This window comes from Trichosurus vulpecula, chromosome 2 (assembly GCF_011100635.1).
Source record: "Trichosurus vulpecula isolate mTriVul1 chromosome 2, mTriVul1.pri, whole genome shotgun sequence".
Lineage (NCBI taxonomy): Eukaryota > Metazoa > Chordata > Mammalia > Diprotodontia > Phalangeridae > Trichosurus > Trichosurus vulpecula.
In genome coordinates, this window is record NC_050574.1 from 47,332,168 (window position 1) to 47,358,263 (window position 26,096).

Genomic DNA, 26,096 nt, shown 5'->3' on the forward strand with positions numbered 1-26,096 from the left:
AAGTCATAGTGGGAGTACCCGGGCAGACACAGGGAAACCCCATCTGAGAGGCCAAATCTCTAAGCTATCCAGTGTCCTGCTCTCCCTGCTCTGGGAATGTGGGTCTCTGGCTGGAGGCTATAGGGAGAAAGCCTTGTACCTGATGCCACCCAGGTTCCCACCACACCCCAATGCCACAGGTGTTCCCTGCTAGGTCTGCCAGCCTATATGCACCCGCTGACCAGCTCACTCTGTGTCCCAAGAGTGAAGAGGTAGATCTTAGGAACAGGAGTATTTGGGGAGTCTCTAAAGGATTTGACTGGACCCTCGTGGAGAGGATAGTACCCAGTAGACACAGAAGCAGGAAGCAGAAACAGATGAGAGAACAATAACTATTCCCATTTCTACAGGACTTAACTCATAATCATCTCAGAAAGGATATAATACGATTGCAAGCATAGTTATTCTCCCTTTTTGGGAATGAACAGACCTATGATTGCATTAATGTAAAGAGCTCCCAACAAGGAAATGCCCCATGCTCACCAGCATTTGCTCAGCAACTTAAGGACCTAGAGAGCCACCTGGGACACATAAGTGACTTACTTGGGTCCCACAGCCTTAAGATCATAGAACCATAGCTTCTAGAGCTAAGAAGCTCCATAGAAACCATAGACCAGGGGTGGGGAACCTGCGGAACAAATCCCCTTAATAAAAGCATTTGTTCTGTGAAGTTTGGATTCAGTCAAAGGGCTGCACTTGAGGACCTAGAGGGCCACATGTAGCCTCGAGGCCACACATTCCCTACCCCTGCCATAGACCAATCCCCCCCCCCCTCATTTTACAGATGAGGAAAACTGAGATTTCAGAGGTTAAGTATCTCACCCAAAAGGCCAGAGGACTTGAAACCAAGTCTTTTTGGCTTGGAGGCCAGTGATATTCATTATACCACACTGCTTTTCTTAGAAAAAATGATATCATTTGGTTTTACACCACCAGTAATATTGCCTCTTTTTTCCAGATAAAGAAACCGAGTCTCAGGAAGGTGGTTTGTTTTGTACATGGGGGCTTAGTAAGTCTTAAGATTCAAAGGCAGTGTGGTCCACAAGGACATAGGTTTGGATCTGTAGTGAGGAAGACCCAATGTCAAACCCTGCCCCAGACACTTACTTAACTGTGTGACCTTGGACAAGACCCTCAGTTTCCTCATCTGGAGAACGGGGATAACAGTAGCCCCTATCTTACAGGTGTGCTGTGTTTTGTAAAACTTCAAAGCAATATGGGGTCATAGATATAGAGATGGAAAAGATCTCAGAGGCCATCTAGCGTAACCTTTTCAGAGTATATAAATGTCAACTTTATTGTGCTAAGACTCAGCACTGGCAGAATATTACCTTCTAAAGCTTCTGTCTGCTTATGTGAAAATCCCCTGACTTTGTAGTCCAACCCTTTCACGTGACAAAGAGAACAGAAGCCCACAGAGACAGCAGTGACTTGCCCAAAGGCACATAGGTGGTAGGTAACAAGAGTTTCCAACCCAAATCCAGCTATGTCTCCTAAGTGACTCAGTGCCTTAGTGTGACCTTACAGAATCAGCGTCCTAGTGTGACATCTTTCAAGAACCTTCATTCTTGTTTACTGGGTAAATACAGAGAGATTGAGGGAGGGTGCCTACTTACTGGAAGACTCGAGAGCAAAGGCTTATCTTTCAGTTTCCTGATCTGATTTGTAAAATGGGGTGGGAAAGTCTGCATAAGATGATCCGTTTCTAAGGTCCCTTTAGGAGCTTTGGCTTTGGGATCGGAGGAACTGGGTTGAAATCCCACCTCAGACTCTTATTAGGTATGTGACCCCGGGAAAGTCATTTTACTGCTCTATGCCTCAGTTTCCTCGTCTATAAAATGAGAGGGTTGGAGCAGATGGTCTCCGAGGTCCTTCCAAATCTAAACATGATTTCTGTGAAATCCCAGCTGTGCTTCCTACTCCTTGGATGACCCAGGGCAAGTCACTAAACTTCTATAGGTCTCAGTTTCCTCATCTGTAAAATCGGGGGGGGGGGGTTGTTCTACGGTGCCTTCCCGCTCTCACTGCTGGCTCAGGTCCCATGAGACTGTTCTCCAGCAGCGTCCTCAGAGAGCAGCTCCCTAGCAGCGGGTCTGGGAGCTGGGTAATTCACTCCTGTGGGTGGGATCGGAGGGGAGGAGCCGGCAGGGGGATGGGCTGGGGGCGTGGCCACCGAAGAGCCTTCTGCCATCCCGGAAGGAGGAGGAGGAGGAGGAGGAGGAGGAGGAGGAGGAGGCAGCGAAGCAAGATCCCTTCTCACGTGAGAGGCCGCCGATGCCCAGAGAACCCCGTCCTGCTCACTGCAGAGCCTCGGCTCACAAAGTGACCTATTTCCGAAAGCCCGTTTGGACCCGGCTCGCTGCATCCTGCAGCCGGGGCGCCGCGGAAGGTGGGGGGCACCGGGCGCGATGAAGTGGGACCCCTAGCCCCGCGGTTCCCGCAACCTGGGGAGATCCCGGAGCCTCCGAGGCGGCTCCAAGTAGCCGGCCTCCCAACTTGGGCTCTCCTTCGGTCTGGACCGGGGGCTGATCGAGGACCTCTCGCTCCCTCTCTGCTCTCTCCGCGCCCGGCCCGGCGCTATGAAGTGAGGCCCCGCCCCCGTTCCCTTGCGGTGCCCCCAGCCCCCCCTGCCATCATGAGAGCGGCGGACTCCGCCACCTGGGAGAGGGTCAAATTCCTCACGGGCCAGGTAGAAGCGTGCACTTCCTGCGGTGCCGGGGAGGAGCCCGTGGGGGAGCGAGGCCGGGGAGCTAGCCCGTGGGGGCGGGGGCGGGGGACTGAGCCCAAGTCGGAGCCCGAACCCCATCGGGCGCCCCAGCCCCGGCCCCAGCCCCTCGGAGCGCAGCCAGCGGCGCCCACCATGAAATCCGACGGTGACGAGAGGAAGCCTGGTAGGTGGCGGCTTCGGCGCCCGAGCGCTCTGGGGGACCCCTCGGGGAGCTAGGGGAGGGGAGCCGTTTGGGCGGGGGCACTGGAATCGGTAGCCCCAGCCGGCCTCAGGGTGAGGGGGGCGGGGGCGGGAGGAGAGCTAGGGCTTCCAGGCCCTGGCTATTGTCGAGTCTGCAGACCTAACCCGGCTTGCGCTTCTGGGCACTGATGGAGACAATGCCGGCCGGCCGGCTGGCCGCCTGGCGGGCCACCCTGGGACCGAGCTTGGGACCACCCCTCCCCCCTGGCGGAGCAGATGTTTGCGGGGAGTTGGCGAGCAAAAGTTCTCGCGGCCCCGAACTTGTTGGCTGGGGAGCGAGGCGATCGGCGCGATGCCCTTCTGGTGGGGAGCGGGAGGCGGCGCAGCGGTGTTTACATTCGGGAGCCCGAGCGAGGGCTCGCAGTTCCGGCGACGTCCCAGGAGTGGGTCTGGGGACTGGCTCAGCGATCCGTGCCGGCGGGCGAGCTCATCCCCAGGTGCAGGGCAATCCTCCACAAGTGTGTTTGGCAGGTCCCAGGTGAGAGGGGGCAGAGAGCGGGAAGGGTGACTACAATGCATAGTCAAGGCCAAATACAGAGGCCATCGGATCATAGCTTCGGACCTTAGAGGTCATGGGGAAAAGAACCATATCTCTCGAGCTCAGCTCCGGCCCTTCTTACTTGTAAACAAGCCACTTGACCCCTTTGAGTCTCAGTATACTCATCTGTAAAATGGACCAGATGACCTCTAAGGCCCTGTCCAGTTCCAAATCTATCCAATCCTCCCGTTGAACAGAGGGGGAAACTGAGACCCAGACAAAGCTATCTATGTCAGAAGTGATAGAACCAGGTCCTCCGTGTGCTTAGAGCAGATATAGGATTGAGATCTACAAGGGGCTTTATCAACCAACTAGGCAAGCCCCCGCCTTTTCCAGAAGAAAACGCCAAGGTCTAGACAGAGGAAGTCAGTTGCCGGAGTCAGCAGCAGAGGCGAGATTCAAATGTAGCTTCTTGGACTCTAAATTCTGGATGAGAAACTTTGCCTTGTGGGTGGATTTCAACTTTACTGAACCCTGCTGGGGGGGATGTGTTGAAAAAGGCAGCTGGACCAGGAGGGAAGTTAAGATGACAATAAATCCCAGCATCTACCTTTAGTTAATCCGTAAATGATTCAGAAGTTCTTGGAGCCCATTGTTATCTGCTGGCAGACATTGTTTGTGCTCCTTTATCTGAAATGCAGAGATGGGTGCTTCTCTTTAACAGTTGAACTCCATGGAGATCAAGGAACACAGGAAAAGAAACTTCAGTGGAGGAGAAGCATATGTGCCACTCTAACTGTAGAGGTTTCGCTAATGTGAAACATTTGCCCAAAGCACAGGAAACACATTTTAGCTTTTAAAATGATCTCGGTTGAACATGGCTGGACCACGCACTTACATGGTCTGCTTGCTTCCTATCTCTTCCTTCCAGTCTGATTTGATAACTTCTCTCGGTCTGTTCATGCCTGATGGTCCTATGATTTTATATGTAGGAATTGACTTAGATGTAGGACAAGGGGATCTCCAGGGGAGGTTTATAAAAGGATGCAAAATGCCAGAGCTGGGAAGGGGTTTACCGGTAGGACACTTAGATCATTGAATGTCAGAGCTGGGAGGCCCTTGGAACACAGAATGTCAGAGCTGGGAGGGCCCTTGGAACACAGAATGTCAGAGCTGGGAGGGCCCTTGGAACACAGAATGTCAGAGCTGGGAGGGCCCGTAGAACACAGGATGTTAGAGCTGGGAGGGCCTTTGGAACACAGAATGTCAGAGCTGGGAGGCCCTTGGAACACAGAATGCCAGAGCTGGGAGGGCCCTTAGAACAGAGAATGTCAGAGCTGGGAGGGCCCTTAGAATACAGAATGTCAGATTGGGAGGCACTTAGATCAGAATGTCAGAACTAGTGAGACCTTAGAATATAGAATGGGAGAGGTGGGAGAGGGAACTAGAGAATGTCAGACCTGGGAGATGGGGATCTACCTTAGAAACTATCTAGTTTAACCCAGTCCTTTGACAGATGGTAAAACTGACCCTAAAGAGGTCAAGTTACTTGCCCAAGGTCAAATAGGGAGACCCTGGCACAGCTGGGACTAGACTCCAGCTCCTCTGACCCCTATGACCAGTACTTTTTTCACCCTAAAGCATAATCCATGTTTGAAGCTTTGCCTGGTATTTCCAGTGGTGAAAGATTTCCTGGCATTACCAGGGCCTTTAATTCTTTCCTTTCAAGTGAGGGAAGTTAGTTTGGAAGGCCTCAAGCCCTAACCTGTCTAGGCTGCTCTGCTCTCCAGGGATACAGGCCCTAAGACCTCTCTTCCAACTGCAGAGACTAGTCCTATCTGCCCACAGCCAAGCCGGGATTGGCCGCCACACTGTTCTGTTTCTAGGAGCAACTGAAATGCAGGAACACTATTGGTGATTCTGGTGAACCTGAATGGGACGGTTCCTATGGAAAGGCTGGCTCAGAAATGAACTCTCCCAGAGAATAGTCACTTCTGTGCCCTGGAGAGACCTCACAGGAAACTTGCACTGTTTGGACTTTTTTGGGAGACAGAGGGCAGCAGTGGCCTGGCCTCTTGTGAACAAGCCCATCCTCCTGTAATTTTGTCTCTCCCTCCCTCTCTGGATCTGGCAGGGATTTGTGATCCCTATACTAACACGGAATGCTGCAGTAACCTAGGACTCTAGACACATCTGCTGGAGTTATTTATGCTGTATATATGTATGTGTGCGTGTGCGTGTGTGTGTGTGTGTGTGTGTGTGTGTGTGTGATGTACACAAGGAAGGCACCTGAACCTGGTCCAAACCAGTCAAAACCCTGCTCCAAGCAGACAACAACACAAAGGGATAGAAATGTCAGCTTCCATGCCAGGGTTTTGCCTATCTCTGCTGCTTCCCCTGACTAGAAAGAGCATAGGACCAATAGAAAGGGGATATGAGATCTCTCCCCTTTACTTAAAAAAGTGCATTATTCAGATCTTTAAGAAATTGTTTTTATCTTTTGTGTATCTTAATACATATTATATATCTATCTTCCCCTCAGTATTTTCCTCCCTACAACTCCTCCCAGAGAGCAGGCCTTTTTGCAAAGAATTTAAAGGGGAGAAAAAGAAAGAGGAAAAAAATGGGAAAAAAATCTGATGTCATATGCAAGCACATCTATGACCCCCCATCCTCCCAGAGAAGGGGCTGTACCCTATTTTTTGGAGGGGAGAAGGCAGGGCAATTAGGGTTAAGTGACTTGCCCAAGGTCACACAGCTACTAAGTGTGTCAAGTGTCTGAGGCTACATTTGAACTCAGGTCCCCCTGACTCCAGGGCCAGTGCTCTACTCACTGCACCACCTAGCTGCCCCTAAATCCCATTCTTAACAAAGCTTTCCTATACTACCCAGACTATATAGAATAATGAAGAGACCAGGTTGGAAAGCTTGGGTTTAAATCCCACTTCCTGAACTTGCTACCAGTATGGTGTCTTGGAATCCTTTAGCTGTTCTGTACCTTGGTTCCCCCCTGCCTAAAATAGAGATGATATGATACCTGTCTCACCTGACTCTCACAGCAGTGTAACAAGAGTGCTTTGTCAACCCTGAAATGCTCCAGAAATGGGAGGTATTATTACGTAACCATGGGCAAGTTTATTCCTGCTCTGGTACCTCTACTTCCCCCATCTCCCCTGAAGTGAAGTAGTAACAGCCCCAGATTTTTTGAAAAGTATTTTTTTAAAGTGTCCTACTGTGTGCCAGGCACTGTGCAGAGAAGGAAACTGAGAGTTTTGATTTTGTGTGACCTTGGGCAAGTTACTTCAGTTTAATAAAAACTTTTTTTTTTTGATCATTTACTATGTGAAGGGTTGTGTTTTAACTGGGGGGATATAGGAGTTTGGGATCAGAGAGAAGAATTTTGGCGCTGTGGTTCATAGAGGGCTAACAATTGGGACAATGGCAGAATAGAGGTCATGATCGTGCCTGTGTGTGTATGTGGGGGTCATGTATGTGTATGTGGGGGAGTAAAGGTGCAGGTCCTAGGAGTAATAGAAGTTAATTACCTAGTGAGCCTGTTGTTTGAGGAGATATTGACACAAACATGGATGTACCCAAGGTGGAGGTCATCTGATTAGGTTAGGTGGAGGTATCTATCCACCTGGGGTCAGGTAGATAGGTTTCCTTCTCTGAGCCTCTGTCTCTAAACTCTGCAATGAGGTGGTGATGAATCTACTAGCATATCTCTACATCCTTGGAGTTCTGTCATTAAGTGCCTTATAAATAGAAGGTGCTGTTATCTAAATACTCACGTAGAATGTAGCTAGACAGGGATGTGTTTCTCTTGTATATAACTAGATGCCACTGGTGTGTTTGTAACAACAAGATCTTAATGACACGATCTGTTCATGAACACCTATCTCCAAGGCACCAACACCGAAGTACCATTAGCCCTCATGATAGACAGTCCTTGGGGGCGGAAAGAGATTGGTTCTTGTAATTGACACTTTGCACATGGCCATACCGAGGCCACTTTATATCATCTGCTGTAAGGAGGCTGTATTGTCTTTACCATAATGACTTGGACATGCCATAAGTGATAGAAAACACACACACACACAAACTTTACAGTGGTGAGAATGGGTAAGTGATTTGCCCAAGCTGCAGTGGCAGGATTGGTACTCAGGTCCTGGGACTTTGAGCATGGTGTTCTTTCCATTAGACCAACACTGATTTTCCCCCCTCAGTATATGAGCATCCCAAGCTTCCCTGGCTAAAACCTAAGCTGCATTTCACTAGTCGGGGTTGCTTGGAGGTGGGATTCCTACCTGGAGTAGAAGTAGGTTAGACTAAATAAATGGCCTCTGGAGCCCTTTCCAATTGAGAGCCTACAATAAAAAAAGGTCGGGCAGGGGGAGTTGTGTTTCAGGTTACAGATGGACAGTCTATGTACTGGCATCCAGAAAATATTAAAAGACCCAGAGGAAAGGCCTCTGGCAAGTTTGGACGAGCAGGGAGTAGGCAGGGTGCAATCTGAACTGATGAAGGTAGTTCTCATGTTGATGATGCAATCGTAGTGATGACTGACACTTACATAGCTCTATACAAAGCTTATCTCATGTTATCATGTGACATAAGTATTATAAGTGTTATCAGCTCCATTTTGCAGATGGGAAAACTGATTGGAAAGAACTTCAGTGACTAGCCCATAATCCATTAAAGTATAACACCAAGACATGTAATAGAGAATCGATTTTTCTTACAATCAAGCCAAGATTTGGAGTCCTGAGATCTGCTCATTTGACTACCCTGCCTCCTAACCAAGTCACTTCCTTTTTGCCTCCCATGTCCAGAGACCAAAGAACACCCCTCCCTTCCCCCTAACCCCACTTTTTGCTCCCTCCCTTCCCCCACAGTTCCCACAATGGCCAGGCACCGGGGTTCTCCGGCCATAGGGATGATGGTTTCTCTGGCTGCTCTTAGAGATGGTCAGGAGTTTTCCTTCGGGAGATCAACAGAAACTATTTTGGGTGGAAATTGTGACTGAAGTAAACATTCAGCCCTACTACAAGGAGGCTTCACCCCAGGAGCCCAGCAGATAAAATTCCCAAGAGTTCTTTCCCTGGTTTGAGGAGATGAAAGGAATTCCAAGTTAGGTGAAGGGGGCTGGGGAAGTGAGGGTGGTTTTGAGATTCGAGGCTGGATTGCTGAGTGGGGAAGGCGGGATTTTCCCGCACCTTCCTGGCTGGCGCAGCTAAGGTGTGTCTTAGCAAGTAGCTTTGTACTGACCGTAGGGGACAACTGGAGAGGGCCCAAACTGGCCTGGGTTGTGTGGCCAGGCCAGAGGGCACGTCTAACAATAATAATAATGGCTGAGAGTTATTTAGCATCCCAGCCATGACCTCATTTAATAATGTATGTAATACATAGTCCAGGTGCAAAGTTGTCAACATTCTGCATTCCAAGTGCCCTCCCAGCCCTGACATCCCATGTTCTAAGTGACTTTTCTTAATTTTCTGGAATGAAAGAATCCCTCAAGGGCAGGGACATTTTTTAAATTTGTCTTTGTATCACCCCCTCCCCTCATCTCATACCTAGTAGGTACGTAATAAATGCTTATTGCTTGGGGGGAGGGAAGAGGCTGGCTGGGGAGAATCTGATAAAGTTGGCCCTCAGTGATGGAAATGAAGGTGGGGAAGTGCTTGTCTGGGATGCTGTAAAGGGGATTTTTGTTCCAGGGTGGTTTGGACCACTTGGGTGGGGTTCCATCCCGCCTCTGAGGCTGACGACCTTGGGCAAACCTCACCTGTAAAAGTATGGTAGAGTGTCAAGGGAGTGCAGTGGAGAGAGCTCTGGGCCTGGAGTCAGGAAGACATCGAATCTTCCTGAGTTCAAATGTGGCCTCAGTCACTTCCTAGCTGTGTGACCCTGGGCAAGTCACTTGACCCTATTTGTCTCAGTTTCCTCATCTGTAAGATGAGCTGGAAAAGGAAATGGCAAACCAATTCAGTATCTTTGCCAAAAAATCCCAAAAGGGGTCAAGAAGAGTCGGACACAACTGAAACAACTGAAGAACAGCAATAAAATGAGGGTGCTAGTCGAGATGACCTCGGAAGTCCCTTCTGTATCTGTGAGCATATATCCATACACATACATATGTACACATATATACAAATATACATGCACACATGCACCTACCTATGCATATATCTGCTCTTACACCCTGTATCCATCTTGTATGTATATATTCATTTACATGTTGCTCCCTACTTTAGAGCGTTAATTCCTTGACGGCCACGATTGTATTTTGCCTTTCTTTGTGCCCTTAGCACACATGGTACCTCAGATGTATAGGGCAGTAGAGAGAGAGCTGGGCTTAAGAGTCAGAAAGATCTGAGTTGGAATCCTGCCTCAAACTCATCTCCTCGGTGTGGGATGGCATTGGACAAGTCCATTCAACTCTCTGCCTCACTTTCTCATCTGTTCAGTGGGAATTAGAATAGCAGCTTCCTCAGGAGTGGGGTGCGAATGAGATACCAGATGGGAAAGGGTTTCAAAACATGGAAGCATTATATAAATACTAGTTATATTAATTCTTGTCGATTGCCTGAGCTTCTGACCCCTCTGAAGGCCTTTCCAACTCTGAGATTCCAAGGTTACCAGAAGACACAGCTGCCCAATAAACCTCCCTCATTTGCCCCAGAGGAGCTTGGGAAGTCACCTAGCTGGTGCTTTCCTAATCTGCGGGCAGGTGTAATAGGTATGGAATCTTTAAAGGGAAATTTCCACTACGATCTTTCCCCTGGAGAAGTCAGCTCACTGGAGACTTTCTCCTGGTAGCGCAAACAGAAATAAATAGACCCACCCCCAAGGCCGAACCAGTTGGTTTTTAATTTTTTTTAACTTCCTTTTTTCTTGCACAAATGGGTGCCCTTTTCTCCCTTTTATGCAGTTTAAGTAGTGGCTTATCTCAGTGCCTTTAGTAACTTGTCAGTTTTCTATTAGCCCTTCTGAAAAGGCAGTGGGGATGAGATTGCATCTCCAATTTCTGGGAATTAAGGAGGCTGGGAGAAAGCTGCCCATTAGGGCTAGATGAGGGGATGTTATGTACTCAGAAAGCTCCCCCAGCCTGGTGTTAGGAAGCTGTGGTGTTTGCAGGCTCCCTGAGGTCTGTAGTGAGTGGAGCCAGCTTTGGAAAAGATAGCAGATGGGCCTTCCCATCAGCAGGGTGGGAATGGACTGGGATCTGTGTTAGTTATGCACAAGGACTAAGGCTGTGTGGTGTAATATGATGGAGAGACCTCTGAACTTGAAATTAGAGTCTTGGCTCTTCTGCTATTCCCCTTCATTTTGCAGATCCGGAAACTGAGGCCAGAGGAGTTAAGTGACTTGCCTAGGATCACACAGCTACCAAATATTTCGAGGCAGGATTTGAACCTGGATGTTCCTGACTCCCAAGTCTAGTGTTCTATGTGTGGTGCCTTTTAAACATCTGGGTGACCTTGGGCAGGTGGGTTGGTAGGTTGGTAGTTTCCTCATCTTTAAAGTGAGGACTTTGGATTAAAGGTCCCTCAGGTCTCTTTCAGCTCCGAAACCTGTAGTGCTAGGAGGCTAGGGGCCAGAGTCTTGTCCATAGACTTCTGGGTGACAGAGATGGTTAAGTAAGACTCAAAACCAAGTGTCTTAAGCCCAAAGTCTAATATCCTTTCTACCCTACCAAGCTCCCTCTCAGTAAAGCTGAGAGCCATAGAGCAATGTCTGGCAGTTATAAAAAGGTCATGTCAGGGAAAACCTTCCTTAGAATTCTAGATGTTCCAGAGTAGAATGGCTTTCATTGAGAGATAGGATCTTTAAGCCAAAGCTGGAATGACCGCTCATAAAGTCTGATTAAAGGAGGCATGATGTGGTAGAGAGAAGCCTGGCTAGAGAGTCTGAATTCAAATCCCACTTTTCATCCTCTTCAGCTGGGGGAGGTCACAACCCCCTTGGGCCTCAGGTGTTAGACTAGATTTTAAAAAAACAAACATTTATTAAGCACCTACTGTGTACACAGGCACCATGCTAAGTTCTGGACTAGATGGCATCTGAGATGCCTTTCAGCCCTGGATCTGTGATCCCATAAATGAATGATTGAAAAAAAAAAAGCATTTATTAAACACTTATTATGTGCCATTCAGTGTCCTAAATGCTAGATATAAAAAAAAAAAAAAAACAGTCCCTGCCCTCAAGGAGCTTAGATTCTCATGGAGGAGACAACACAGTGGCAAATGATGATCAGGGAAGGGAGTTACTTTGTTCTGGGGAGTCATACCTATGGTGAATGGGATAAAAGGGCAGCCAGTCTCCCTCCTCTGATTTAGCAGTAGGTTGGTCTAGATGAATGAGAACCCATCTGACCTCTAAGGGCCTGTGCTTCTGTGAAGGACAAGTTCCCAGGCGATCAGAGCTGCCCAAGAAGGGAATGGAGCTGTCCCAGGAGAACCAGTAGAGTTCCTTATCACTAAAAGGATGAAAGTAGAGGTTGGATATGGATGAAGAAACTGAGGTTCGGAGAGGCCATATTTTGCCCAAGGTCACATAGGTATTAAGAGGCAGAGCTGGAATTTGAACCCAAGTCTTTTACTTTGAAATCTAGCATTAGTTTTGCTGTCCCCTTGGGATTGGCCCAGGGGGCCCCTGAGGTCCTCTCCTTCACCGCTCTGAGATCCTGTGACCCTACGTTCTAGTCTACGCCTTCAAGGACGGCTCTACGGCCACCATTGGCACGAATGTTCCATCAGCGTTCCCAGCCAGCCCTTCTCCGTCAGTCTCCCTGGCCTTCTGTCAGCTGCAAGCATATTTGAATCATCTGTAGTAATTTTTCCAAACTGACATTCATTGTTTATCTCGGGGCAGGCATGGTAATTATCCTTTTTAACTTCCTCCCCATTTCTTTCCTCAGCCAGATTGTTTATGTTTGTAGAAGATGTCTGCTCATTGCCTGCCCGCGCCCTCTACAACTCCTTCCCGATGTTGGCCTCCCGTCTCCCGTTTGGCTCCGAGGATGACTTTTCCTGATTATCATTTCTCCAATTATAATAATTCCTACCTTCCTCCAGCAAAATTTCTCCTGTGCTCTGGAAAGCCAAATGAGAATTCCTTGGGGGTGTTGTAGCTCCTTCCAATCTTAAGCGCCAAGCAGCTGCTCTCCTCAGACCATAACTCTTGCAAAGTCTTCTCAAAGTGAATGGCAGCGCTCCCTCAGCTCTGTTGGCTTGTGACTGGGCTGGGTTTTTAACTTCTGTGAGCTCTGTCTTCGAAGGGATTTGGGCTACCTCCCATAGACTTAGCTAAAAGAGGCCTCTGAGCTCTTCCAGTCCAATCTCTAAGTTGTTATGAAAAGAGAACTGGTTCAAGAGTCAGAGGACCTGAGTTCAAATCCCAGTTCTGCCATGCCTACCTTGGGCAAGTCACAACCTCTTTAGACCTCAGTTTTTTCATCTGTAAAATAAGTCTGTGTGTATGTGTGTATGAGAGAGAGAGAGAGAGAGAGAGAGGGAGGGAGGGAGGAAAGGAGGTGGTGGTGGTGGTGGTGGTGGTAGAGGGTGTGTTGAATTAGGTGACCTCTGTCGTCCTTTATAACTATAAATCTATGATCCTTCGTTTTACAGAGAAGGAGGCCAACTTGCAGAGAGTTAAAGGGATTTGCCCAGAGTCCCACAGCTAGCAAAAGGCAAACCAGCACCCCAATCCTCACCTTCCCACTCCAGGTCCAGTTTATTACACTCTGCCCCATGCTCCTTTCCCCAAGGAAGTCTGGTTATCTGACCTTTCACTTAAACCCTTGACAGAGTCGCCGTTGATGACACCAGACTGGTGAAGAGCCTCAAGTTGGGTCATATGAGTTGGATGAACTAGGGGACATTCGGTCTGGAGAAGAGAAGTTCCAGGGAGCCAGAGTAGCTGCCCTCAAGTATTTGAGAGGTTGTCATGGGGGAGGAGGAGGGATTAGATTTGTTCACTTTGGCCATAGACAACAGAACTAGGAGTAATGACAGAAAGTGGCAGGAAGGTGGACTTCAGGTCCTTGTAAGGTGGTGGGGAGGAAAATGCTAAAGAAAAGGCCTTAGATAGATATTTCTGTGACATGATGATGATGACAGTTACTGTTTTTGTCATGGTTATTAGCTGGATGTGGTCGTGGAGTTAGGAAGACCTGAATTCAGATCTTGCCTCAGCATGATCCTGGGCAAATCCCTTAACCCTTCAGCCTCGGTTTGCCCTTCGATAAAATGGGGACAACAACAGGGTTGTTGTGAGGATGAGATGAGACGATTCATACAAAGAGCTTTGCAAACCTTAAAACACTTTACAGATGTTAACTGTTACTGTCCTTGTTTCATTCAGCCCTTTGGGGACTCGGGTTCTCCTAGGGTAGCATCTAGCCCAGGCCTCCTCCTCCCTGAGACCCCCTTGGACCTGCCACCCCAGCCCCCAGTCCCCTTCCCCAGCTTCCTGACAGGTATCTAATCTCATCAACTAGGCCTGCTAAGGTTTTAATAGGGGTTGCTCCATTAGTGCACCTGTTCCTCTTAAGAAATGTATTGACATTTGACAGGGGGAGGTCTTCAGGAGACCCAGAAAACTTTTATTGAATACCTTCTGTATACAGCAATCAGTTGGCTAAGATACAAGCATGAATACAGCACTACCCCGCAATGGAGGAGTTTGTAGGCCGGGTCATAGTCTGATTATTGGTGACTAGAGTTTGGCAGCCTGGCAGCCTGTGTGACTTTGGGCAAATCACTTGACTTCTCTGGGCCTCAGCTGCCTCTTTTGTTAAGAAGTCAGCCTGGCTCATTGCTGAGTTTTTAAATCCTATGGTGTCTAAAAAGAATCTAAGTTGCCTTTTGCTTTAACCCAAAGGAGGGACTGCGGTAGGCCTAACAGGGATTATAGTTTATTACGACTGCTGCTGCTGCTGCTACTGGTAGTACTAATTCTATCAGTAGTATTTACTACTAGGACTAGGACTACTAGTAGTGTTAGTACTGGTATACTACTAGTGCTCTCACTCCTGGTACTACCAGGAGCCAGTATTTACGTAGCACTTTAAGGTTCTCATTTGCCCTTCACAACAGCCCTGTAAGGTATGGGTGCTAATATTGTTCCCGTTCCATAGACGAGGCAAACAGAGGCTGAGGGAAATGAACTGAGTTTCCCAGTGTCCCACAGCTCGTAAGCATCACAGTGAGGATTCGAATTCAGTCCTCAATCCGAGCCCATCACCCTCTGTACCCGCTGCCCAGCCAGGGCAGCCCCATTTCCTTGCCTCTTGGATGAGACCACTTCTTGGTGGAAGGCGCTTGTCCCCGTCTCTGTGAGACCACGCTGCCTCCATCCAGGGCTCGGTATTTTGGGAAGCCCAAGAGGCATTCTGACTGACAGCCTTTCCCTTTTTGATTTCAGCAGTGTCAGAATCATCCAGAACACCCCAGGGCTGGGCTATGCTTCTTATCTATTTTACCAAAAAAGAAAAAAAAAAACCCATGTGCCTCCTGACTTAGAGGTGCATATATTTTCCCGAGGCCGCATTGCACCAAATCACTCGGACCGGGCCGGCCTGCCAAAATAAGTCACTGCTTCCGGGGAGACTGACAGGACCTCTCTCTCCCTTCCCCCTCCTTCTGCTCCAGCAGCTGATGCTTTGTATTCCTGGCTATTATAATGCCCTCAAATTTAGAGCTGGAGTGGACCTTAGACAGCCTCCCTCCTCTGATCGAGTGGGGCTTTGGAGTAAGGAGATGTAGATTTCCAGTCCTGGCTCTGTTGTTGAGTAGCTGTGGGACAAAGTGGAGTAAATCACTTTCCATCTCCATTCCTCAGTTTCCTCTTCTGTCAGATGCACGGGTTCAGTTCCATGATCTCTGAATCTAAGGTCCTCCAGCCTCTACACTTTATAGAGGAAGAAACCGAAGCCTAGAAATGTTCAATGACTCACCCAAGGTCATTTCATAAGTGTAAGCTCATAAAATCCATCTCAATAAACTTTAGAGTCATAGAATGGGGTCGAACTGAAGGGGATCTTAGAAATCAGCTAGTCTGAACAGATAATCTCTCCAGGTGCTAACAGCCTCTTCCCCACCAGACCTTCCATTGCCTCTCATTCCCATATGTTTAATACATGTTATTGTGTGTTATAATTACCTACATTTGTATCTGTCCCTTTACTAGAGATGGAGGGAGGCAGCGAGGTCAAGAAGAAAAGACGCTGGCTCAGAGGTCCTGGCTTCAAATCCTGTCTTTGATGCTTAGTTACCTATGTGCCTTTGGACAAGTAACTTGACCACTCTGGGCTAGAAATCTGTGATTTTGTGAGAAGTATGAACAGTAAACCCCCCGAGGAGAGGAATTGGTTGCTATCTAAACTTGTTATCCCCCTACACCGACCCCCAACTTTGAGTGTGGTAGCTAGAAATGCTTGATAAGTTTGTCTAATTCACTCAGTCAGTCCATAAACATTCATTGAGTGCCTTCTGTGTGCCGAACACTGGATTAGATTGTTAGCTGGCCTGAGGTGCATTCAGTCAGTCCATAAACCTTTATTAAGTGCCTTCTGTGTGCTTAACACTGGATTAGACTGTTAGCTGACCTGAAGTACCATAGATAGGAGCACGGGATAACTGGGCCACAGCCCCTGGCTTCAGCCCAGGATGGTTCTGAAAAGTTGGCGGGTGAAGGCGGGACAAGGGTTGGCTTCTTCAGAGACCGAAGCCGTCTGATGTGGCCTTCAGGCCATGCCTTCCCATCCTGGCCACTTAATGAAATGAAAGGCAGTGACTGAAGGGGTGGCCTGATTGACACCCCCCCCCCCCAATCACATGTTTCAATGGCCTTTCAGTTCTAATAAAGGAGGGTGATCCTTCTGCTTCTTTTGTGCTGGGCCCAGTCTTTTCTGCTCACTCATTACTCACTCTTCTGCAGGTAAACAAGTGAAGGTTGACCTCCCCGAGCTTCCTCTTGCTCCCCAAGGTCCCTGGTGTCTAGGGGATGAATTAGGAGAAGACTCTGGCTTCTCTTCAGGCTGTGTTCTAAATGCCTGGCTCACCCTTCTTCGTCATCAGCTAGCTGTGTGGAGATACTGCTCTCAGAGGCAGAGGACCTAGGTTTCTGTCCTGGCTCTGCCACACACTACGTTGGTCAGGTGGCTTACTCTGTGGACCTGTTTCCTCACTGTGAAATGGCAGTGTTGGATCAGATGTCTGTGAAGGCCCCTTCTGTCTCCAGATCTGTGATCTCAGTTGTCATCCCCATCAAACAAATGTTTACAGCTTAGGACACTATCCTGGGGGCTGTACTTGAAATCCGGTGGAGACCTGGGACCCACCCACTGAGGGCCTCCCATATCCAACAGACCCTGATCTGGGCCTATATGTGAATTCCAAGCAGGTAGAAACATTCAACCAAGACTTGAATGGACAGAGAGCTCCTGAGGCTCCCACATTAATGAGCATCCCATACAGGTACCCATTTGGCATCTAAAATCCTGGCTCCAACCAGACTTCTTTCCGCTTTCTTACCTTCACAACCTCTATGTTCTAGCCACACTGGCTTTTTGTCCTTGTACACAATAATTCTATCTCCCATCACCGTGCTTTTGCACAGCGCTGGTCTCCCTGCCTGGAATGCCCTCCCCCTTCCTCCCATCAGCCTCTTTGGATTCCAAAGCACAGCTCAGGTGCCACCTTCTACGTGAGACCTTTCCTGATCTCCCATCCCCCATCCCTCGGCTGAGGACACCTTCTGAAATGACTTTGCATTTTACTCCTCATATATTTTGCATCTCCATGCACATGCTGCTTCATTCAGTAGAATGCAAGGGAAGGGTAAATGTTTCTTCAATACTTGACAGCGTGTTGGGGCAACAGATAGAGTGCTGGATTTCAGGTCAGAAGACCTGGGTTTGAATCCTGGCTCTGACACCATCAGTGTGACCTTGGGCAAGTCACCTTTCTTGGCCTCCACTTTGCCATCAGAAAAATTAAGGTTTATGACTTTCTCATCATGTGGTAGAAAGAATTCTGGACTTATACGCATGGGACCTGAGTTTGAATCACTTGACCTTGAGCAAGTGGCTTAGCCTCCTGAGCCTCAGTTTCTCAAGCTGTAAAAGGAGGGAGAGAGTGTTCTAGATCGCTGTGTCTTCCAGCCCTAGTGCTGTGATCTTATGTTCTCTAAGGTCCCTCCCAATCTTAGGGCTTGTGATCCTGCATGTGTTTTGAAAAGGAGGGGACAAGATGCCTCCCCCCAAGGGCACCCTGGGAGCCAGGCATTGAAGGGGGTGTGGCATAATAGAAAGAACACAACTTAAGTCCCGGATCCAGCATGTTCTAGCAGTGTAACTCGGAGCACCTCAGTCTTCACATCTGTAGATAGGGACAGTTATGCTGGTTCTGCCACCCTCTGTCATAAGCTGCTGTGGGGAAAGTGCTGTAAAGCCTCTGAAGGACTAGATTTGGGGGCTGCTGTTTCATTTTTTGAGGAGGAACAGGAGAAGTTGTGGAGAGGAGGAAGAAGCCAGCTGTATAGGGCCAGAGATCCGGCAAAGCTTCTTTTCCCAGTGTCTCCCTGGAGGTGCCCACTCTGCCCTCCCATCCCCTTTCTTCTCTGCCTCTGCACAACCTGATTTGTTTCTCTCTTGGAGGGAGCCTGGCTCTTCCTGCTTCTGCTCCGCTGCTCAGGACTCCTTCCCCACTTCCTGGATTAACTTGCCAACCCTGCTTAGTGACAGCTCTGACCTTGGTTTCCAGGAGACTGATCAGTGTCCTGTGGATTGGGGCCTTTGGACGGAAATGTCCGACTGGCAGCTGGACGGGCCGGCGTCTTCTGTGGTCTCCTGGCCTAAGCATGTCCCAGCTCCCCGATTCTCCCGATGCCCCTGAAGAGTCCTCTGCAGGTTCCCAGTGCCAAGGTTATATAAATAGATAGATAACCCTCCATCTGTGGCTCCTTCCAAGGGCACCTTCTGAGCTCTGGGATAAGTCGTGAGGATCAGTCTTGGAACAGAGAGGGACTTGAGACCTTCAGATCCAGCCCGTCTCATTTCAGAGTGGAGGAAGTCGAAGCACAAAGAGATTGAAGCGACCTGCCCAAGTTTATACAGCTGCTGAGTGTCTGGGGCAGGATTCAAATCTGAGCCTCCAGTACTCTACTGAACCACTTAGTAACCTTAATAATAGCTGACTTTTACAGCCAGTGGAGTTTGGCAAAGTACTTCTCATTTTGTCCTCACAACAGCCCCGCGAGGGAGCTGCTATTATTATCCCCCTTTTATGGATGGGGAAACTGAGTCAGGGAGGTTTTGACTGACCTATGGTCCCACAGCTGGTAAGTGTTAGTGGCAGGATTTGAACCCAGGTCTTCCAGAGCTCTGTCCATTCTTCTCTAAGCAACATATGGCATAACTGACCTGTTCCCTAAACAACCAACAAGCATTTATTAAGTGCCTGTTGTTTTCCAGTTGTTTTCAGTCATGTCTGACTCTCTGTGACCCCTTTTTGGGGAATATTTTTTGGCAGAGATACTGGAACAGTTTGCTATTTCCTTCTCCAGGTCATTTGACAGATGAGGAAATTGAGGCAAATAGGGTTCAGTGACTTGCCCAGGGTCACACAGCTGGTGAGTGTCTGAGGGCAGATTTGAACTCAGGTCTTCCGGACTCCAGTCTTGGTGCTGCCTCTTTTAAGTGCCTACTATGTGCTAAGTAGTAGGGATACAAAGTACAAAATAAAAGATTTCTGGCTTTCCGGCTTCCATCCTTAACAGTATAATAAGGCAGGGACCATGTTTTATCTAAACCTAGGTTTCTCTCAGTGCTTAGTCCTGGGATCTTTGTCTAATAGTTGTGTGCCATATTGAATTCAAAAACCTAGAGTAGCTGAATGTTAGAGGAAGGGCTCTAGGAGATCTGAGTTCAGCCTGTGGCTCTCATACTCAGTAGCTATGACCTGGGCCACGTTAATCTGGCCTCACCAAATAATTCTGTCCATCAGTGGTCAAACATGGAAGGAGGTGGCCCTCACCATCCTTGACATCTGGTGATGATGTAGTCCTGTAGGATTCTCGCAGGAGGGGTCTGTCCTGCCTGGGAAGGCACCATGGGAACCAAAGGGCTTTTTGTCTTAAGGACACTATAGGGGCTAAGAGAGAGAGATTGCATCTACCTGAAATGTTGTCCTGGAGGGAAAGGAAAGATGGGATTTTCTGCCTGGAAGGGGCACAGTCAGCAATGATTGGAAAAGGCATTTCCACTCCTTTTGAACTTTGGGCTCAGAGAACCCTAGTTCTTTCTCCCTGACTCTGGAGGGAATGGGCAGAGACAGGTGGGAAAGTGGTAGGACAGCAGGATAAACCCTAGCCAGAGGATTGGGCTTTGGGTTTTCAGGTGAAGCAGAGGTATTTCCAAATAGTTGGTCTAGGAGCAGGGGTGGAAGACCTGTGGCCTCAAGGCTATATGTGCCCCTCTAGGTCCTCAAGTGTGGCCCTTTGACTGAATTCAAACTTCACAGAACAAAACCCCTTAATAAAAGAATATGTTCTGTAAAACTTGGACTTGGTCAAAAGGCTGTGCCCAGGGACCTAGAAGGCCACGGCCACAGGTTCCCCACCCCTGAGTCCTAGTGGTTTAGAAAGAGGAATTGAGAATAAGGGGAGGGGTGGGAGGAATGTTCTTCAGCTGTGTCCGCAGGACTGATACCTCACATTTCTACAGCTCTCTGAGGTTTATAAAGCACATTCCTCTTTGCAACCCAGAGAGGCAGGTAGTGGGAGAATTTTGATTGCCACACACCTGGGAAGTATTTAAGGCAGGCTTTGAACTTGTGATTCCAAGTCCACACTTTCTGAGATGCTAACTGGGCTTAGGTGGCTGATTAGACCGACAAAAAGTTTCTGTTAATAATCAGTGTGGGGAAATCCCCATCAAACAGCCAGAAATTTCATGGGATGAGTTTAGTGTTTTGGAAAGAGACTCTGACTTGAGAACTGAGAGATGTGAGTTTTAGTCTCAGCCTTGATATTGACAGTGGGACCTTCAATAAAATATTTCCTCCTCTCTGGGTATCAGTTTTCCCCTGAATAAAATAAGGGGTGAGGGCGGCCTCCTTGATCTCCAAGATCCCTTCCAGCTCTGAGAGTCTGTGTTCTAAAGACCTTCCAACTCTGAGATTTAGGCCCCTCCCAGCTCCTGTATTGTCTCTGTCCTAAAGTCCCTCCCAGCTTTGACAGTATACATTTTAAAGGTCCTCCCAGCTCTGGCATTCTCTGTTCTAAGATACCTCCTAGCTCTGACATCCTGTGCTCTAAGGGCCATCCCAGCTCTGGCATTCTGTGTTCCAAAGGCCCTTCCAGCTCTGGCATTCTGTGTTCTAAAGGCCCTCCCAGCTCTGGCATTCTGTGTTCTAAGGGCCCTCCCAGCTCTGATGTTCTGTGTTCTAAGGACCCTCCCAGCTCTGGCATTCTGTGTTCTAAGGGCCCTCCCAACTCTGACATCCTGGGTTCTAAGGGCCCTCCCAGCTCTGACATCCTGGGTTCTAAGGGTTCTCCCAGCTCTGGCATCCTGTGTTCTAAGGGCCCTCCCAGCTCTGACATTCTGGGTTCTAAGGGCCCTTCTAGCTCTGGCATTCTGTGTTCTAAAGGCCCTCTCAGCTCTGGCATTCTGTGTTCTAAAGGCCCTCTCAGCTCTGACATCCTGGGTTCTAAGGGCCCTCCCAGCTCTGGCATTCTGTGTTCTAAAGGCCCTCCCAGCTCTGACATTCTGAGTTCTAAGGGCCCTCCCACCTCTGACATCCTGCGTTCTAAGGGCCCTCCCAGCTCTGGCATTCTGTGTTCTAAGGGCCCTCCCAGCTCTGATGTTCTGTGTTCTAAGGGCCCTCCCAGCTCTGACATCCTGTGTTCTAAGGACCTTCCCAGCTCTGATATTCTCTGTTCTAAAAGCCCTCCCAGCTCTGACATCCTGGATTCTAAGGGCCCTCCCAGCTCTGACATTCTGGGTTCTAAAGGCCCTCTCAGCTCTGGCATTCTGTGTTCTGAGGGCCCTCCCAGCTCTGGCATTCTGGGTTCTAAGGACCCTCTCAGGTGGAACATCCTACAATTCTTCCTTTGGCTGTTGTGAGGGGTAGATGAGAACACACTTGAAAAGCTCGGGGTCTTTCCCCACTTGCATGGATGTGGCCATATCAAGGGCCCTACAACTGCTTTCGAGTGATTCCATGTGGGCTGGGGGGGTGGGAAGAGTTGGAAAGAAAGAATGGAAATGAGCTGGAAGAGTTTTGGCAGAGGAAGCTGGCCCTGTGGGGCTGGTGTGGGTGTTCATGCATTCTGAATGGCTTCCTGCCTGGGGCTTCTTGGGGGGCCCAGATGGCCTTGCCAGGCTCGCCCAGCACAGGGCCAGGGGATTCTAAGCAGGCTCTTCTCATGCTCAGTGACAAAAGCGGTGCTAAACCAGAAAAAGAAAAAGGCCTGTGGACAGTAAGTGACAGAAACAAAGCTTGGCTTTAACAGCTGACTCAGTTCATTCCTCCTGCAGGTCTGCAAACCGATGCTGTCCATCAGTGCTCCTTACGGAGCTCTGCCCCCCTCACATCCCTTCTTGGCTGTTGTTGGGTTTTTGTTTTCAGATGGCATCCTAGACAGCTAGGTGACAAAGTGGACAGAATGGTGGACCTAGAGTCGGGACCACCCCAGTCTAAATCTAGCCAAACAAGATAATATTTGTAAGGCACTTAGCGAAATGCCTGGCACAGAGTAGGCACGTATAAATGCTTATTCTCTTCCCTTCTCCCCACCCGCAGACACTTTCTAGGTTAAGTCACTTAGCTGCTGTCTGCCTCAGTTTCCTTAACTGTAAAAGGGAGATAAAAATAGCACCTCTCTCTGATGGTTGTCATGATGATCAAATGAGATAATATTTCTATGGATTTCCACAAACCTTAAAATTATGTGCGTGTGTGTGTGTTATATATGTGCACATGTATGTATATGTATATATGTGTGTATAAATGTATGTGTATGTATGTATGTATGTATATGCTAGCTTTCATCAGCATAGTCCCTTCTGTCTTTAGCCCTGGCCGTCATCAGAACTGCATCAGGAAAACATGGATGGGGACAATAAAGGCACGTGTTTCAATAGAGGCCAGCATTCCTTGAAACCCTAAATTTTATAGAAGTGCCCCATTGGCCAGGGCCCCCAGCTTCGTGCATCCTCAGCAGGGTAGAGCATCATGAATCTAGCTGGACCAGTGGAAATATCCTTTAAGGCATCTGAGGCCTTGTGCATTTAGAACCGGCCCATCCTGGTCACCCAGTGAGATTTCTTTGTCCATACCTGTTTTGTGTGTGGGGATGTGGGTTGGAGAAGAGGAGATGGTTGGTAACATTGACACTGTCCGCTTGTAACTGGTGCTGAACCTCCACACTAGATAACCTCCTATTGCTACCTGGTAATGACCTGCCTAATCCTCCAGACATCTAATTGCAAACGCCCCACAAGTACCAAGTGTTCCCCCATCCTGTCTCCAGTGATGAGAGACTGAGCAGTCTGAGAAAGTAAGCAGGCAGCCAGGAATTCTTCAGGAACTTCTCAGGCTGACCTCATCATTCTTCACCATTCCCTCTCATGAGCATTCCAGAGGAAGGGAGACTGAGTCTGGGAAAAGGGGGGGGGCGGTCCTCCTGAGCCTGCGTGGCATTCCCTGTGGTTAGCCACTGTTAGCCACCATCCTGTGGGGTGGCGAGCTGCATCCAAACAATCTACAGAGTTATACAAACAAAGCTTCCATGTTGTTTCTTTGCACAATCTGGTGTGGCAGATGGTGTAATGGGCAGGGTGTGGGACACGGCATCGAAAAGAATTCAGGATTTGGAGGAATGTGGTTCAAATCTCAACTCTGACGTTAGCTTCCTGACCTTTAGACAAGGTGCTTAACTACCTCTTTGGTGTGTCCTTGTGTGTCAGATAACTGGCTTGGAGTAGCTGACTTGTTGGACCAAGTTCTACTATCTCTAAATTCATGATCCTGTCATCCCACCTCTGACACTTATTACTTGTGTGATTTTGGACAAGTCAGCTAAGCACTCTGGGCCTCAGTTTTCTCATCTGAAAAATAAGGGGGTAGGAGTAGATGGACCTATTGGACTAAGGTCCCTTCTAGACCTAATTCCCATGACCCATTGACCCCATCCCTGACATTTAACGCCCATGTATGTGACCTTGGACAAGTTAACTTGTACCTCAGTTTCCTTATCTGTTAAATGAGAGGCCTGGCCTCTAAGGCCACTTTTATCTCTAAACCTGCACTTCTATTGGCTCAGTTTGAGGTCTAACTCGCCACTTAAAAAAGCTATATGAGCTGAGAATTGGAAGGGACCTTAGAAATGATCCAATCCATGCAGAAATCCCATCTCCAAGCAACCATGACCCCAGATCATTGGGAGAATCATTATCTAGAGCAAAGATTCCTACCCTTTTTTCTATTATAGACTCCTTTGGCAGTCAGGTGAAGCCTGTAGACCACTGTACAGGTTCGTGTTGTTAAATAAGTAAAGAAAAATCTAAATTTGAGCTAGAGGCTAGTGAAAATGAAGCTATAATTTCTTTCCCATCCAAGTTCATGCACATCCTAGTCCATGGCATCCTTTGGGGTGTCCCCAGGTTCAGAACCCCAGACTCAGAGTCAGAGTGATAGAATGGAAAGAGGAGTAAGTTTAGTTGGGGACCTGAGTTCAAATGCTAACTGTGTTGTTCATTACTTGCATGATTTTTGGCAACTCACTTGCCTTCATTGGGACTCAGTTTCCTCCTCTGTAAAAATAATGGATTTAGGCTAGAGATGGTCTCTGGTATCTCTGTCTAGTTGTGACATGGTGCAATTCAGAGCTGTGTTGTGTTTGTGTGTGTGAGTGTGCTCGTGGGAGTATGAACGGGAGGGGAGGACTCAGTGTTACCACATTTGGGGTGGCCTAGAGGAATGAGTGGGCTGGGGCTGGTGCCCACCCTGCCCATTTGTCTCTTCCGGACTCTGGGAGCCCTTGGCTCTTTTGTCTTTGTTCTCAAGGGTACACAAGACTCTGTTGACGTTCCATGCTGAATAGTGATAACGAAGCAGGCTTACAGGTGGGGCCCGAGGCTTGTTTGTGCCTGACTGAGTCCCCGACACCACTCTCCGAGTTCTGATAGCCTCTTTTTGAACCAGGCCTGGAGATGTTTGGGGAAGGAGGGAGGGCGCCCTAAGTGTATTTGATTTCTCTGACGCATTTCTCCAGGGAGTCCGAAGCAGAGGACAACAGCTCATACCGGACATATGGGGGAGATGGAATGTTTTTCTTTGATCTACCAGGCTGGGCTGGTCTTCAGTGACCTTTCCCACCAGGAAGCCTTCAGAGGGGATGAGGAGGAGCTACAGGGGCCTGGTCAAGGGGAGAGCTTGTTGTCGTTCAGTCATTTTCACTGGGGTCCGACTCTTTGCAACCCCTTTTTGGGGAGGTTTCTTGGCAGAGATACTGGAGAAGTTTGCCGTTTCCTCCTCCAGCTCATTTTACAGATGAGGAAACTGAGGCAAACAGAGTTAAATGACTTGCCCAGGGTCACACAGCTTAGTAAGTGTCTGAAGTCAGATTTGAACTCAGGAAGATGAGTCTGCCTGACTCCAGTACCACTACTCTCCACTACGCCGTCCCCAAATGAGTTACAGAATTCAGCATTTTGGGGACACTAGTAGAGAGGTGGCCTGGTACAGCAGTCAGCAGCCCTGGACTTAGAGTTGGGGACCAGAGTTCAAATCCCAGATCTGATTGGGTTCCATGAGGAGGGGCCACTGGACAAGTCATTAACCTCAGTTTCTCCATGCATGAAATGAGACTAAAATCACTTGCATGAACTGTCTCCAAGGTTCTTGTGAGGAAAGCATGTTGGCAATGTTCTCATTAGTCCCCAGAAGACTCCTGGCAAGAGCCAAGAGATTGAAGGAGCAAAGGGGCCCTTTTCTAGAATGTTAATGGGGTGGATACCACTCTGTCACCAGCACTGGACTGATAGAGCCTGGGCAGGAGAGCAGTTTGGTGCACAGAGTAACATTCACCCCTAACAAGCTAATTGAGTAATAGGTTTGCAGCTCCTTTTCCAGAATCCCAGCATTCCAGAGTTGGAAGAGACTGCAATTTAATCCAACCTGTAACTGGACAAGAATGCACTCTGTATCATTTCTCCGTGAGGTCTTCTTCCAGGCCTGCTGGAAGCCATCCACAGAGGGGGAACCCACAAGCCCAAGAGGCAGCCCTTTTCACTTTTAAACAGTTCTAAATCTCTGTCTAGCAGGATGATACAGTAGGTAGAGTAAAACCTGGAGTCCAGAAGACCTGAGTTCAAATTTGGCCTCAGACCCTTGCTAGCTGCCTGACCCTAGGCAAGTAACTCACCTTAATCTGCCTCAGTTTCCTCAACTGCAAAATGAAAATAATAGTACCTACAGACACTTACTAGCAATGTGACCTTGGATGAGTCTCTTAACTCTGTTTGCCTCAGTTTCCTTATCTGTAAAATGAGCTGGACAAGGAAATAGCAAACCACTCGAGTATGTTTGCCAAGAAAACCCC

General features: G+C 48.5%; 1 protein-coding gene across 1 annotated transcript in view; it reads left to right on the plus strand.

Moving 5' to 3' along the window:
• The first annotated feature begins 2,305 nt into the window (after positions 1 to 2,305).
• Positions 2,306 to 26,096, plus strand: part of KAZN (kazrin, periplakin interacting protein) — a 148,222-nt gene continuing 124,431 nt past the window's right edge. The window contains exon 1 of the mRNA XM_036745319.1: positions 2,306 to 2,930. Within this exon, the coding sequence (XP_036601214.1) occupies positions 2,675 to 2,930 (256 nt within the window). The 5' untranslated portion in view covers positions 2,306 to 2,674. The remainder of the gene's footprint in view (positions 2,931 to 26,096) is intronic.